Source organism: Ceratotherium simum, chromosome 2, assembly GCF_057802395.1.
Source record: "Ceratotherium simum simum isolate JZ-2026a chromosome 2, ASM5780239v1, whole genome shotgun sequence".
In the NCBI taxonomy this organism is placed as follows: Eukaryota; Metazoa; Chordata; class Mammalia; order Perissodactyla; family Rhinocerotidae; genus Ceratotherium; species Ceratotherium simum.
Window position 1 is genome coordinate 94,193,643 of NC_141901.1, and position 17,133 is coordinate 94,210,775.

At 36.4% G+C, this 17,133-nt stretch overlaps 1 protein-coding gene across 7 annotated transcripts in view; it reads right to left on the reverse strand.

The window, feature by feature from the left end:
• Window positions 1-1,875: 1,875 nt before the first annotated feature.
• MIER1 (MIER1 transcriptional regulator) overlaps window positions 1,876-17,133 on the reverse strand; it is a 58,123-nt gene continuing 42,865 nt past the window's right edge. For all 7 annotated transcript variants that reach the window (XM_004431464.3, XM_087449270.1, XM_014788260.2 and 4 more), the window contains 6 exons: window positions 16,475-16,626; window positions 15,681-15,762; window positions 14,712-14,806; window positions 11,801-11,928; window positions 7,306-7,439; window positions 1,876-4,880 (listed from right to left, as the gene is read on the reverse strand). In XM_004431464.3, coding sequence (XP_004431521.2) covers window positions 4,552-4,880; window positions 7,306-7,439; window positions 11,801-11,928; window positions 14,712-14,806; window positions 15,681-15,762; window positions 16,475-16,626 — 920 coding nt within the window. In that variant the 3' untranslated portion in view covers window positions 1,876-4,551. The remainder of the gene's footprint in view (window positions 4,881-7,305; window positions 7,440-11,800; window positions 11,929-14,711; window positions 14,807-15,680; window positions 15,763-16,474; window positions 16,627-17,133) is intronic.

A 17,133-nucleotide genomic window follows, 5' to 3' on the forward strand; every position in this document is an offset into this window, starting at 1 on the left:
TTTGACAGAAATCACCCCTACCCCTACCTAATTCAGGGTCCAGACCTCCTCTTTGTTTCTTTAAAAAGTTTAAGTGTATATTCTTCTATTAGTCCGAGGTCCATCTTCTTTCAGAGAGAAAAGAGCAAAAACATTTTAGAACTACCTGCACTCACTCTACAGATACGCTCTAACTGGTGTGCAGAAAGAGACATTAAGCCAACTCTGCGTCCCATCAGCCATTCCTCTTAGCGATGATGAGACTGGCCAAGAGTGCATTTGTTTTAGAACCAGGCCAAATCTGCACTAGGCCTCACCACCCCCAATCCTCAGGAGACCAGGGGACTCCACAACTTAGGGTAGTGCCCACCGGGCAGTGAATGACCAGAGGCGGCGGCGAGTCTTGAATATCAACCACAGCTGTTATGTTATAATCAGCCCTGCAGTGAATGTTAAAAATAAATGGTCTGTCTTAGGGGAATCGCACATTTATTTCACGTTGCTTAATTTCTAACAAATATTAAGTTGAAGGAAAACCTTATTTAGCTAGAATTGTATGGCAGAGTCTAGTCAACTCTTTTCTGAGATCATGCCTACTCTTTCCCTCTGCCCTGACTGTACTCAGCATACACTTCTACTATAGATGGCACTCACTTGCTGTCGCCTTCTCCCTCAGGAAGAGGACATGCCACATTCTGAAGCCACAAGCCAAGCACAGTAGTAGCTGGCACAAGTACAGGCCTGAATATTTGCTGGAGGATAGGGTAGATGGAAACACGAGGAAAACTTGTCACCATTGACATTTAAATGTGATGAAACCTTTACCATCAATTTGGAAAAAGGATCGAGTTCCACTCCAGTTTATACGGCGATTCTTTAATGTTCTTCACAGAATAGGTAGCCTTTAAAAGTGCGTTCAAATTTACTTCTTAGAGCAAGCAAAATGACATTTTAAGTATATTATACATCCTAAATAAGACATACGAGCTAGTATAAAAACAAGCTAAGAAAAAAAAAAAAACCCATGTTCGGGAAAGGAAAAACTCCACATACGTACAGATGTCAAAAGATGCCAGTACAGGGGCTGGCCCGGTGGCATAGTGGTTAAGTTCATGCGCTCCGCTTCGGTGGCCCAGTTCGCCGGTTTGGATCCCGGGCATGGACCTACACACTGCTCATCAAGCCATGCTGTGGCAGCCATGACCCACATACAAAATAGAGGAAGACTGGCACAGGTGTTAGCTCAGGGCCAATCTTCCTCACAAAAAAAAAAAAAAAAACGAATCGTGATACAGAAGGAAAAGGTCATTTTTAGGGAGATAGATAGAATAAAAGGTTAAGATTTGGAAATTCCTTGTTCCTCTCCATAAATGTTATGTCGTTTCCCACAATGACATTTTTCATGAATATGGATTATAGCCGGGAAAACCTTTATTTCTGACTTTGTATTCAGTAGTGATACTACACACCCCAGGGTCATCTGCACACACCTTGCCTACGGAAATGCACCAACTCTCACTTGTTCAAAGTGCCCCTTCTTAATTTTCCACTGAGGGCAAAACGGATACTGTGACAAAAAAGTTTTTTGCAAAATATTATATGATATGAGCTGCAGTGCAAAAGAAGGGACCAAAATACTTTTAATTACATAGTTCAGAGGAAGAGAAACAGGTAAATAGGGGTCCTCAGACAAAAGGACTTCTCTGGAGGAAAAAAAAGACAAAAGTACCTCACCCAAGATGAGGGAAAGGGACCGGGAGCCCCTGAAACACTGCGTCCAGCAGCAGAAGGAGCAGAGACTGTATATATCTGCACTGTAAACAATGTGCCTCATACAAATTAAAACCTAGTGAATCAATCTAAAGAAAATCATTCACACACCATTATGTAGGCAAATCATGTTTAAAAAAATATTTTAATAAGCATATTCAGAATGGCAGACAGAATGGGAGAAGGGAATTATTTTACAGTGCAAAATTACTATGCATAAATTTAAAAACATGTAATTCATAATTTTAAATGCCTATTTAAATATTACTTCAAATACATTTTAAAGCTCAACAGATTTGCGTTGAACTGAGTTGCAGATTCTGAACTCTATTTGAAAACACATCATAAAACAGAATACCATTGCAAATGAAAATGATAGTGCTTTGCTGGGGATGGGGATGGGGTGGAGGAGACCAAGTAACTAACAAAGGCTTCTTTTCCCAATGCAATTTGTCAAGAGTTCAAGAGTTATAAAATGTATTAAATCTTAAACAAATTAAATTCATGATATTACTAAATAAAAATTTTAAAGTAGTGCAATGACTTATCAAGTTATAGTGGCTGCATTATGATGAACAAAGTATCGTATGAAATACCTGTAGAAACACAAAATACAATTAAATATTTCTTTATGAAAAGCTAAGCGTTATGTATTATAATAGTGGAATGTCTTTCATTAGGCATACTTTAAAAAGGTTAAAAGTAAAATTTCCTAACATGTACACATGTGCCATATTTGCAAACACGCCTGAGAATTTACTAAAAATGTTCCTGTACTATGAGTTTGCAAGAACGTCACAAACCTGCAAACAAAATGCATCTTTAAAAAAAAGGTGAAAATGGAATCTCTAATATTGCAACAACTTAAAAAGTACAGCATCACTATTCGTTTGAAACATTTCTGTAGATCATCTTTGACGAAGAGCTAGAATACTTTGGATTCATTTAATAAAATCAGATGACCATCTGCTAAAGCTGCCATTCTGGATAAATTAATGTTCTAGGTAAAACAAAACAAAAACAACAAAAAATTCACGCTTCTCAACACGTCCACCCAAAACTTTGATTTACTCAGATATGTTTATAACAGTGGATGTACATTATATGAAGTCAAGTGTTGGAAAGTGGCTTTTAACACTGTTTGGGGGAAAAAAGTTGTTCACATTGGTGGAGGGAAGCAGTCTGAACATGTGTTCATAACACTTCATGGGGGTAAGGCCTAAACCATAATTTCTCAGTGCAAACCTCTACTCAATTGCATTTGACAGTTGAGCCGTTAAAAACAAGACCACAGAAGACTTATTTAAAAAGGCAGTGGCTCTTGAACTAATGACTGAAAATGAATTGGTAGAAGCATTTTGGGTATGCCTGTGTGATAAGAACAAGAATAGTTAATAATCTTTTATAAAAGTTTGGATATAGGTTGGTCTATCAGCTGTATAAAACTACATTTTTTAACAAGAATTTTGCACTAAAAATAAAATGGCACTCTTGCAAGGGTATGCAAATGGATGATCCTATTTGTATTCACACAGAGCAATGCTTCCTGCATATCTTATTTTCATTCTGGAAATACACCATCAAATCTGAAAAACTGGATTGTAATTGGAAAAGTCTAAAAACTTTTCTGACTTCATCACTTTTTCCTCATAAAATCAATATTCTTGCCTGCCAACTCCTCGTGTGTGCCAATATCTAAGTATCACCTGACCGGTTCCCCTATTTAATGCAAAAATGGGACGTTTCATAATGCATATAAAAATAACTGGACAGGATTCTGATCAGCATGATAGTTAAGCACTTAAGCCAGCATTAAACTTTTATCTTGCTTCAAAAATAATTTTGAAAATTATAGCAAATGCAAAACAAACTATGCAATCTAAGTATCATGCTTAATTTCAGAATTCTCAAACTATTTGTCCTTAAGTAGAAATTTGAAAACAAACAAATTTTCACAATCCTTTATGAATGCTTTTACCACCTGGATAAGAAACATGACTTAGTTACTACACAAACACTTAAAAATCCATTAGAAAACCTTAGCAAAATAAAATGAAAGCTGACAGACTCAGAATATCGATTCCTCCCATAAAAGTTTACCAACTGTACAAGTTAAGAAAATTATACAAGCTTTTGTATTAGAAAGAACAGCTCAGTCAAGACATATGTACTGTAAAAATCTTTCAAAGGCTACAAAGAATCTGGAAAAATACAGAATGTATTTCTTAAGCCCAGATAAGAATATGGAAAGACATCATTGATGTCAACAATTTTACACATACAAACCTGACTTGGTTTATTTTTAAACTTCTATATATAAAAAAATCATGCTAGCATAACTTTCAGGATTCATAAGGGTTTCCTTAATAATGATACTCAATTTGTATGGAGAGAAAAATGTCTGTTACAAAAGACATTTCAAGAAACTCAGAAAATTGGTTAAGGAGCAATTTGAACTTGGTTTTTTTCCTTCCCTGCCATCAAACTAAGTACAGAGTAAGTACCCTGTAGTGAAATTTTAGGATTAATACATCAAATGAGAAGGTACAGATAAATCTTTAGTTCATTCAAATTTACTAAACTATTTATTATATCCTTAAAAGGGTCTTTAAAATTTTAAAGTAAAAAATCTGCAAAGGCAGAATTATGAAATCTTATTTACTAAAGTCAGGTCTCAATTCAGATTTTCAAATTTTCACCAACTGCTTCAAGGAAATCAATTTTTTAAGGTAACCCCTCAACCCTGAAAATTTAAGTCACGCCAGAATTTACTTCAAAGAAAGTAAAATTAAAGTCTAAACTTTAGTCATCTGTGTTTTCAAGTTCTTCAAATTTTCCATGTGAGATGGCTTCTTGGAAAAATTCCGAAGAACCTGGACTTTCTTTTCCATTGCTGTTTACCCTTCGCCTTTTGGCAGGTCTCTCACTTTTTTCATCAAAATCATTTTCATTTCTTGCAGTCATGTGGGCAAGTTTTGGGTCAGTGGTAACGTTATCTGTTTCATAACCATTAGTATCCATGTCTGCATGAAGTGGTTTCTTATTTCCACCTGTTGGTCCATTAATGTGTAACCCTTCAACTTTGACTTCTTCTTTGCTTAATATTTCACCAGGTCCATTAGATGACACCCCTAAGTTGGAAGAAACATAAATGAAACTGCTAATATTAAAAAGTTAAATTTGCGAACTATTATAAAACAGCTAATGTAAAATAGCTTTTCATCAAGAAAGCAAGGTATCAAATCTGTGTATACATATTCTGAATTCTGGCTCTATTTACTTAGTGGCTGTGTGACCTCAGCCAAGTTATTTACACTCTGTGTACCTCAGTTTCATCAGATATACAATGAGGAAAATCATAGATTTGCTTTCCAGGGCTGCAGTGAAGATTAAGAAGTTAATAAACATAAAGAATTAAGAACGGGATTCGGCATATATTAAAAGCATGTTGGTATTATGTGACAACAAATAGGCACTGGAACCAGGAGGCTGAATTAAAGCAACGATATGCACATAAATTATTCAGATTTAGCAAAAAACTTAAAAACCATGTAAAAAAGAATTATATCCTTTCTTCAGAAGTTTGAGTTTTCTACTGCCATATAAAATCAAGATGACATGACTTTTTTATTCTTAATGTAAATCTATGGATATTGTGCTTTAAGGGTAAAGATCATACACTATATCTAAATGGATTTAAATAATCTGTCATAATGTTAACAAATTAATGCTTGCACCGTCAAAGCATACACTTGAAAATGGTAAAAGTAAACACAAATTCCTCCGTAATAGGCGAGAAAAGAAAGAGCATAATTATTCTAATAAAAGCAAGCAACAATAAAACGGTCATGTTAGAGTTGCAAAATGGAGGAGAAATTTTGGGGATACTGAATGTAAAATATAGAATGTGCTACTGGAGATAATTAAAATTTAATTATCTAAAATATATTCAGCATAAAGGATGAGTGTCAAATATTACATTTTGGTCAAAGAAAATATTCTATATTCCCCCACTTGAAAATACACTCAAATCAAGAACGCACATGGGGATTATGCCTCTGAAGGAACATTTTGACACTGAAGCAATGATTTTGTTGGAGGAAGCCCAAAGAGCTCGGTAACTGTGATTAGGTCAGAAATGACTCTAAGATTTCAAGACACTAACTAAAGCCCCTTACCAAACAAATAAAATTGGGTTGGAAAGTTCCTTCCTTTCTTTGCAAAACCTGGGCATCTGGACTGTAGGTGCCTGCTGTGAATGGCTTCTGGGCTAGAGTAATTTATAGGTAACTTATAACACTCTCCTAGGCTAACTGCATGTTCTCATCAAATGGTTAAAAAAGAAAGAAAGGGGAAGGATTTATTTGGTGTTACGAGCAAGCGAGAAAAGACAGAAGTGGCACCGACAGTCCGCCTCCCGGAGCTTCCACCCCTAGCCCTGAGGTCAGTCTCACTTCTTCCTCTACTTTAGGACAGAGGTGCTGCCGTCACACGTCATGTCAGTGAACCTTTCTGGACCAGGAAATGGCTGTGGGCCCTAATTTTTGTTGGTTTGGCTTGTTTTTAGAGGGGAAGTTTGGAGGGCTCATCAAATGAACAAAGTATATTCACTGAGCAGTGCCAGTGTGAGACCAGAGGTCAGAACAAGGATCAAGTCTCTCAGTGTTCCTCTCTTACTTTTAGTCTGGGGAGGTCAGCTCTCCACGGGGCCCTCCCCTACAGCTGTGACCTCCGAGTGCAGGTGGGCAGAGATTCAATTCACCAGTTTGCTTCTAAAGCGGAGTGGAGGGCTTGTAACTTTCTGCTTGGCAGCTGTCTTACTGAAGACCATTTTAATTAAAGTAGCAATCAAAATAATTCTCTGATTAGGTCTTATGGATCAGTACAGTGACCTTTGGTCCACTGTATATTTTAAACAAGAACATTATCTGTACCTCAAACTTATCAGTATGCCTTTTGCTTCTGTTTTTCATGGAGATAAAAACAGAACCATTTCTGTAGAACACTAGTGCACAGGCTGACGGCTGCTTTATCTTCTCATCCTTTGAGGTTATTATGCTATCAAAGACCAAATATTCAAAACAGGCCTGCGGTGTCTTCTTTTCATCTATGTGCTTAAAGCACTTTCCTGACAAAGTGTTGTTAAGCTCTCGCAGTATTTCATAAACGTGTACTTCTGATGTAAAACGGCTGGAGTTTGAGTCTGAGAGTTAACAAGAATCCTTACATCCAGGCATCCCAACTGGATAAGACAACAGACGCTACTTAGAAAGAATAAATTTCTTAAAAGAAATCACACGCTTGATAATACAATTTATTAAACTTACATACTTTGTAGTGACGTCAATGAGAATTCCTTCAATTAATTTGGATTCTGTGTGTGTTAGTATGTAGGTGTATGTATGCTGGTATTACCTACATTTCACTTGGTATTTATAATTATTACTTTAACTTCGGCTTTGGAAGTTTAACAGAAACCAAAACGAATCTCCCAGACCACTGACAGAAGAGCGAGCTTCAGCAGGAAGGAAGAGGAGCGTGTCCGAGGCTGCTCACCGTTCTGCGAGCTCCCGGCACCGTCTTCCTTCTCCGACTGGCTGTTACTGCTGCTGGAGGCCGTGGGGGGAGGCGACGGGGCGCGACTAGAAGCAGCACTTCCACTCTCATCCAGAAGCCGATCCATGTAATCCCTTAAAATTAAGCAAAATAATAAAACAATTATTTTCTTATATTAAAAACAGCTGAAAATTAAAATGGAAGATAAATTTAGAAGGTTTTATTACCAAACATATCCTCACTTTCACTTACATACATTCCAGTGCCTCATCTAGCACACCAGGATCTGAACATTTAAATGGAAAGCTCCTTTGGTTACATGTTTGTAGGAAAAATGGATAAGGGCTTTAAACTAGCAAATTGTAGAGAACTATATGAAGTTTTAAAACTTTTAAAATTGTAGGCAAGTGCTCAGAGTGGCCCAACTAAAATCAGAGGATCTGTAAGTGAAGCAACTGGAATGACGTCAATCAGAAGAGTACAAAAGAATTTCTGAACAGACACAGATGGGAATTTAAAGCTCCTAACAGCTATCGTGGCTGTGACAACACCTGAAAGACCAACGGGGCCCAACAGCGAATCACTCTGACCTCCCTGGATACCTTCTGTATTACACCTTTCTGCTAAATGTGAGCTATCACAGGCTCACTAGGTTCCTGGGTTCATCTGCTGGCTTTACCTGCAGCGTATCATTAGAGGTGACCTCACTTCTTCCCTGAGTCACTCCTGAACTATGTGGCCTGGGAAGACAGTTATGGAGAGTGACACTTGGTTGGGGTTAGAAGATCTGGGCTAAATACTTTTCTTTCCGAGGTTTAGTGTCTTTACCTATAAAATGCATGTAATACATGACCTATCTACCACACAGGGTGGTTGTACAAGATATGTCTAGGAAAGTGTTTTGTAAACTATCAAGTGCTATTAAGTCACTAGAATAAAGGTCAGCAAACTATGGCCTGTGAGCTGGCACCTGTTTTTGTGAATAATCTTTTACTGGAACACAGCCACACACATTCATTTGCATAGTATCTGTGACAGCTTTTGTCACCAACAGCAGAGCTAAGCAATTGCAAGAGAACTTAAGGCCTGCAAAGCCTAAAATATTTTACCCTCTAGTTCTTTACAAAGAAAGTCCACCGACACCTGAACTGGAGTAACTCCCCGCAGGCAGGGACTTAGTCTGTTTATCCCTGCACCACCAGTGCCTAAACTGTGCATGGCACACAGTAGAAGCTCAATGAAAACTTAAATACATTATTTATTTTAAAATTCCCTCAGAATAACTATAATAGAAATATTAAGACAAATTATTTTAGAATTTTGTGAGTAGGGGAAATAAGAATGTGGGTAAGAAGGAAACAGTGGAAGAGCTTAAGACTTGACTCCAAGTCTGTAGTAATGGTTACAGCAGACTATCAACTGAAGTTACCATCTCAAACTACAGGGTCACCCTGTCCCTGGGTTATGGGGATGTAAGAGATATATCGACGTGCTACCTGACTGCAAGAAGCTTCCAACAGTCTGAGGTACAACACAAATACACATCAAAGAAACCTATAAGACCACAAGCTAATCAAGTTAAAATTCTAGGCCTTATTTCCCTCCTCTGTCCATGGAGGGAATTAAATGTGGTGGGCTTTACGACCTCTTCAGCTTTATGCCGTTCATCATAATGAGAGAACAATTATGTAACGCATCGGAAGCACACAGCAGCAGAAATGAGCATGATGAGTGCCTATGGGACTGGAGAAGCTAAGGCTAACAGGACAGATGACACATGAGGAGGAACTGTTGAAGATAAATTTGGGATGGTGGGAATGGACAATGGAGGATGTTAAAAGCCAAGCAAAGGAAGCTAGAGTTGACTAGATATCAAAATTACTTAAAATTTCTGAATATAGCCATGCTACTGTAAAAGAATTATTATTATTTCTTAAAGATTAATGGCATCCAGAATGCTTAAGGAAGGAGAAGAGTCAGGTAAACCATACAGCAGGTTGGAGCAATGTTCAGATAACCGGAGTTATGCTGAGTTAATTTTTACTTTTTTAAAAAAAAATTATTTGCAAGACTGTTACAGCGAAATCTCCAATTTGCATATGGTTACTAATTCTCCCAGGTAGTGAATAGAGAATCTGAAGTAGGATCTTTCAAAGGCTGTTTATAGGCAGAAAAGTGGGAAATGTGCTTCATTCTGGTGAACAAATAGAAGGTAATGATGTAAGAGAAAAATGAACAAATAACTTTCAGGATAATGAGCGCTAACTATGGATTTTGACTAAAAGGAAGATTAAAAAATTCATTCAAATTTTTGTCTAAACGCATTAACTTAATGTTTTGTGCAGTCATTTAAAGTGCAACTATTAACAGAAAGAGAAGGTCCTGGAAGCAAACCAGAAAAACCTCTCATGTTTACAGAAAACCACAATTTCTCCCCATGTACGGTCTGGTCACAGCTTCTTATAGAAAATGTAACAGAGCTAAAAGGTATGCGTATGAGTAAAAGGTTATAGGTCTTTCAGTTAAAAAAGCCTTTATGAAAGACCAGAGGGTCTGAAGCCTCCTAAACCACTATATTCTCGCCTAGGGGGAAAACAGGTCTGTTTAATTCATACCATTACACCAGGGGCCACTATTAACTCTGAAAAAGCCTGAAAAAAGAGAAGATACGGGATTACTTTTAACTGTGGCTACCCTACCTACAGAATCCTCAACCTTAAAAGGAATCAAGGTTACAGATATAATTATTTTCAAAAAGTTTTCAGAGGCTAAGGAGAGAATACTAGAGAAACTAAAATGTTTGGTGGCACATCCCTACCTAACCTGTCGAGCTGGACGTCACAGAGGACCAGCTAAGTCAACCCACAACATGGCCCTTGGAGACGCTTTCTTAAAGAGAAAACTGCATGAACCTGGGGTCTAACCCAGCATGGCAACTCTTATGTTCTCACTGCTGATGACGACAGACTGCCTGTAGTTCGTGTGAGAACATTATTTCTGAAATGGGTGAAAGAAATGAAAGATGTTACTATTGCTTTTCCCTACAGAATGGCTTGAAAATTATGACTATTTTAAGATACACTCTGAAGACTATGTAGCTATATCTAGTTCTACATCATTATGCCTCAACATTACCAATAAATAATCCAGAAAAACAATTTAACTATAAATTGATAACGTGCTTAAGCAATTAGATAAAATATGGAATACTGTCATATATGAAATTCCACTCTAGCCATGATGAGCTTTGAATAAAGGGGGATGAGGCCAATGTCCCATGATTTCCAGGGGCAGTCATATCCATTTATTTCCTTTTAGATAGCTTTGCTGTGGATTTTAGAGTGTTTGATCCTCCAGGGAAGTGACTAGCAGAGACACCTGTAAATGAACATGACCAAGAAAGAGTCCAGCCTAGGATCCTGGTTTGCAAAGCTCAAATAAGCATGTCAGCACATCTTTCCAAGGCAGCTGTCTGGCCAGTCTCCAGAACTTCACTGGTGCACAGGGACCAAATGCAGTCACAACTTTTTTTCATTCCATAAACATTAGGGAATAATCAAGGACAGTAGAGTAAAGTTAATTCTGCTATAACAATTCATCAGCATTTTAGAGCAACTCACGTAAGACAAAGAGTTCAATACTCTATGTACTTAAGTAACACATTACTAGTGGCAGTGGGGACAGTGTTTCATTCCAAGCTAGACTGAATGAGGCTGAGAGAACATGGTGCAGGGACTGCGTTAAACACAGAGAGCATTTTGCATAAAAAGTGGATATAATAACAACCCATACTCTCTGTATCACTGGGAGTAAGCTAAAGTTGCATTACTAATTATTAAATGTTATTTCTGTTCGAGGAAAGGTTTCAGGAAGTCTAGGAAAAGAGAAGTCACCACGCACATGTGCTTTCCTCTATAAGAAACTTTGTAACAAAAAAGAAAACGCAATTTGACCTGATTTATTACATCCCTATGTCTTTTCCCTTTTTATCATCTATACCCAAATCTTATTTTGATTCTCAGGATCAAAAGGAGACTGGACAAAAAATACTAATTTTCCTTCCTCTTTAAAGGGCCTCTATTAGGCATATGGCCATATAGTTTTAGGAAATACAGTCTCTCTTTCCTATTTTCACTGCTCTCACAGTGTTATTAGATTAAAACTGTATGTGTTTATACGGAATGGAACAGAATTTAACAAAAACATGCTTTCACAGCTGTTGCGAGCCATTTCCTCTCAGGAAAACTACTGAAAACATACACTCTAACATCTGCTTTGATATACTTATCTCAAATAAGATGAACTGTAGTTTACAGTGTTTTACAAGACATTGAAAAGTCTAAATGCCCTATGAAAATATGTCAATAAATGCATAAATTTAAACCAATGTAAACTCTTATCCTATTAAAAAAGGAAGATTCTAAAAATTACAATTTTCTCAAAAAAATTTAGAAAAGCTTAACAATATATGACTCAAAAGAAAAAATAAACTCACGTTACACCAGGATGAAGATTATATTTCTTTTTTCCAAATCGTGTTTGCTGAGCAAAGAAATCATACCGTTCAGATTTTTTCCACATATAATAGAATGCTACACATTCACCAACTGACCTTGTTCGAACCTGTAAGAAACCAATGCTGTTTTTAAGAATCATCTCTTCCTTAAAGAAGTTATTTCATGAAAAATATCTGAAGTCTGAAAACAAATTTAGCTGCTCCTTAAGTAATAATATAATACTATGTATAGAATACAACACTGCAGCAGATGTGTTAAAAACTCTCCTTTCTAAACCCCCATTAAGAGAAATAATACACTGGCAGCAAGTCTTCAGATATTTAGCATTATGCGTTTTAAAGGTTATCTTCTTAATTTACTATAAAAATAAATACTCGTTTATTGAAAATGTTTGGAAGTGGTATTTGAGTTAAAATAATACTATAAACAGTTTGCAAGTACTTTTACTACAGAGCACCTATGGAGTTTACCTTTAAATTCCCATGTACAAGATTCTCTTACTAGTCCCAACAGTGATCCAGACTCAGTTATTTTACTTTCTAGAAAGGCTGAGAATACTCCAGTGAGTTAAAAGCTGTTATAATAATGCTAATGCTTTGTTGACTAAGTTACTCCAGTGGCTTACTGTGCTATACCTATTTGTGCAACTGAACGGCTCCCCTTTCATAATGTTCAACACCTATGGGATTGGCAAATGATGCTGACAAAACCCCCTTTTTCACTACTTAGCTTGGAGAGCTGGTAGGGCTGATGTATATAATAAAATATTGGGAGTTTAAAAGGAGAAAAGGTATCTGCATCAGTGTTTGGGATGCAAGATGATATGCTTTAACCCATAAATATCTGATCTTGAAGCAGAGATCCTAAGGTCCACTTGATGACATCCTTACTCTGTTACCCAACATGGGTTTTTCTTTCTTCCCCTCTGCTTGCACTTTATAACTGGCGATGTTGCTCTAGGGCTTTAAAAAAAAAATCACCTTCTCAAGTTCTTTTTTGCCTCCTTTAAAATCTTAGTTCTAGACAGATACAAACCAATCAACTGCAGTTTACTGAAAGCAAAAATTGTAAAGACATTTTAGGACATGCCAAAGTTAACAAAATCAGAAAAATCCTCAATAAAATAAGCCTGCATAACAGAACTTATGAATAAGATCCAAACTTCAACTCGAGGTGTGAAGACAAAGTCAACGACTTCACTGGACCCCTCTTCTCCCTCTTAAAGAATCACCGTGCTCCCTTTGTTCACTAGGACAACTTGCCCATTAGGTGCAGGTCAGGTAGACTGCTGTTAACACCAAAATATCACCATCCCAAATATTTATAGAGAAATCAAGGTCTTATTTTCAATATTACGTTAAGACATTTTTGGCTAGTAGTATCAAGTCACCAGTAAGTTCTTATTCTTTAAAAAAGGGAATTTCTAGGGGGTTGTTACTGCTGCTAGTTACATCAGCTTATCATCCCAGGGGTCCCCTCCATAAGTAATCCAGCATGGTTTGGTCAAAAGTGTTTGAATTCAAGCAGGAATGCTAAAAAACTCTTATCCAAAATGTTGTCCCTTTCAACCATGAAACAATCATGGCCAGTCATTAGCATAATGTACTCCCTTCATAGAGTATTCACTACATTGGAGGTTATCAGATGATTTAGACACAACATTAAGGAGTATAGATACATTTCTGACACCAATGCTAAGACTCAAAATTTCTTTCTCAGTAGTTAAGTCTGATGTCAAATACCAAAATGCAACAAGATAATCAAGAGTAAACTAGTTGAAGCACAACAAAATTAAGAAAAATGAACTCAGAGCATTTGTAAGCAACTATTTTATTTATAGAACACAAAACAGATCCTGTTAAACATGTATTGAAACAAATCAAGTGGTCACCTCCAATCACATCCAGAGGTATAAAAAAGGAGGATGTGGTGACCAACTATTTAGAGCCTCAGACATAAGCCAGCCCATGCAAGCCCAGATACTTTCAACATCCCACACAAGCCATCACACAAAACTCAGATGCTATCTTTAAGGAAATGTGTAAAGCCAAGCTCCTTGTCATTTATATTCATTAAAACCATGATAGTTATAAGCCTAGAAATTACTTAATTTCCTCCATTTAAACTCTGAGATTTTAATTTTGCCTGTTCTTATTTCCTATAGGAACAACACATTTTTCTATTCTATATAATTGTGTAGTTACCATTAAAAATCTTACCTGATTTCAGTTTTAAGAGAATTAAAAATAAATCTGCAAGTAATTATGAAGTTCTTTTGGGTACACATTGACATTGTATGATTGATATTATCAATAACGGAATGATAAATGATCATGTTAAATAAAATTGTCAAATTATAAAATTATAATAATGAATAATAAATGAATAATAAAGCTGACTTATTCAGGTATATATTCTGGAAAACTGAACCTTAATTAAAACCAAATTAAATACTAAGTGTCTGATTTTAGATCACTCAGGACTTAAGCAAATGTAAAAAATATTTTAATTGTAAATAATGTCATGTTAAAAATGATTTAAAGTTTCAAAATTATTTTAAAGAGCCTCCTTAAAAAAATCTGTCACAAGTTTGTGGCAAGTAGCTTTAAATAGTTACATTATACAACACACACATCCCACCTGGAAGTTGATGAACATATTTGTAAATGACTCTAATTCTTAAAGGGTTCCAATATCACCCACTGAAAACAGTCACCTGGCAAATATATGGCAGGAAGTCTAGGCATGCTTATTATAATAATTCCCTAAATATCAATATACTAGAATATTCATTACAGAACCTTTAACATTAGAAAATAATTAAGCTATAAGATAATCCGAGTTGTTAAATTTCTTTTTGTAATAGAAAGAACATATATCATTACTCACTTTATTAGCCTGAATCAAATGAAAATCCTTTCCGTAGGCCTTCAGCCCTTGTTCAAAATTTCTACACTCTTCCTCTGTCCAAACAGATAATTCCTCTGACAAAATGGGAGGAAAAAACTGTTAAGCAATACTCCCCCCAAATGTTGCATATAACAAACAAAAGTGCAAATGAAAATGTAACCTTCTGGTAACAATGAGGGAAGTATTTTACTCCTGAGCTCTATTATTGATGGCTGCAAAAAGGTAAAGTGACAAAAACTCCTTATTTAATAATATTTTGGATTTGGTCCCTAACTTTCCAGCCTCAACTTGGACCACTTTCTCCTTTATTCTTTGTGATCCAACTAGACTGGCCACCTTTCAATTCCTTAAACCTGCTCTGTTCTTTCTTACTTCAGACTTTTGCATGCTGTTCCCTTTGCCTAGCATTATTTCCTACCTGGCACCTCACCCCCTTTCCACCTAGCTAATTCATTTACATCCCAGCAAAAACATCACTTCGGGGGCCAGCCCGGTGGCGTAGCGGTTAAGTTCTCGCCGCCGGGGTTCACAGGTTCGGATCCCAGGCACAGGCCAATGCACCCCTTGTCAAGCCATCCTGTGGCAGCGTCCCATATAAAGTAGAGGAAGATGGGCATGGATGTTAGATCAGGGCCAATTTTCCTCAGCAAAAAGAAGAGGACTGGCATCGGATGTTAGCTCAGGGCTGACCTTCTTCATACACACAAAAAATCACTTTGTTCCAGAAGCTTTCCCTAACATCAAGTTATTATGTTCCCTAATTACACAAGTATTATAAACAAGTTATTTAACAAGTTATAACAAGTTATTTGTTATTGAGCATATATTTACTGAATTCAGAAAGATCAGTATTATTAAACTTGGATACACCTAGTTAAACTGAAAAGCTTAAGTTTTAAATTTCTGCTATATCATGAAAACAAATAAAAAATTAATATTTATGTTTACCTCTAGCTGCTTTTACATTAAATCTTAATCTTCTCAATGCTTCTTCTGTGTCAAAACTGCATTTAACCAATTCATATAACGCCTAGAAAAATAGAAGGCTTCAATATGTCACCAGGACTATGAACAGTTCAAGGCTACAATTTCCTAAGAGAGTAAAGGCTTTTCCAGAATCCAGTGTTTTTCATTCTTCCTAGAGGACAAAAAATTCTACTGAACGTAACATACGGAACACTAAGGAAAAACAAACATTAACTCAATCCTCATAATTAACTGCCTCTAAATATGTAGAATAACTTGGCAGCCATAGTATCCCAGGAATTTAGAAATAAAAACAAATCATTTTATAAAAATCACAAATCCTTTCTTTTTGGGGTTCCTATTCTAAGATAATTTAAGACAAGTCAGAAAAGAAAAACATTGATAAAAAAGGTAAAAAATATAACGCTGTTATGAGGTTTGTGGTAGCATATCATTATCCCAGATGTGTATTCCCAACCTGACGATGTCCACAGATTCTTAGGAATATCCAAAGGAACTTCAAAGCCTAATAAAAAATATGTACAGGCAAAATGAAAGTATCAAGATTTCTGTTTATTTGAGCTGGAATTATACCAGTGAAGTAAGTGTGTTAACACTAGGTATCTCATGCTGATTATAACCTCAGATTCCCTGCTGATGAATTATTGGAATTTTGGTGGCTAGAATAACACTGAATGTGACAGCATTTACATTTATAAATGTATATGGTTAATTTATTTTGGGAAAACTGCACCAGTTATTCCCTATTCATGTACCTGTTCATTGTCTTTTATGTGAGATCCTTCAGGAATTGCTTCTACACCTTTCTCATCACCTGTTCTTCTAGATGCATCCTTGAGAAACACAATCACTTTATCTTCCGGTAAGTATTCAGGGTCCCAGAGGAGCTGATCATCATTTTCATATACTAAATTAGTAAAATATAATGTTAAAAAGAAAATGCCAAAAATGATAGAGTTTATGTTAAAACATATCACTGAACAAATAACTCATATTTAGCGCCAAAATGTTGGGAACCGAGAGGTAAAGTGTGGTCCTACTACTTGCCTGACTTTGTTCTCAGGCAATATTTATAGCATGGTGATGTAAGCCAATTAAACAGGGAGGTACCACTTTATGCCCCGTTCAGATCCGGTCTGACTTAGCTTGAGTTTACCGAATTCCAAGCTCTCTTGGTTTAAACAGCACAGCCACCACTTACTACCTGTACGACCCTGGGCAAGTTACTTCCTTCTCTCTGCCTCATCTGTGAAATGGGATAAAAACTCTACCACATAGGGTTCTAAGGATTTAAAGCACTTTAAAACAATTCTGACATAAGTAAAGTTCCAAGGATATTAGCTATAATTTAATTTCTGAAAAAGGATGTCTAAAAGAGTGCTCACCAAATGTGAACACGGCATATTTCGTGGTG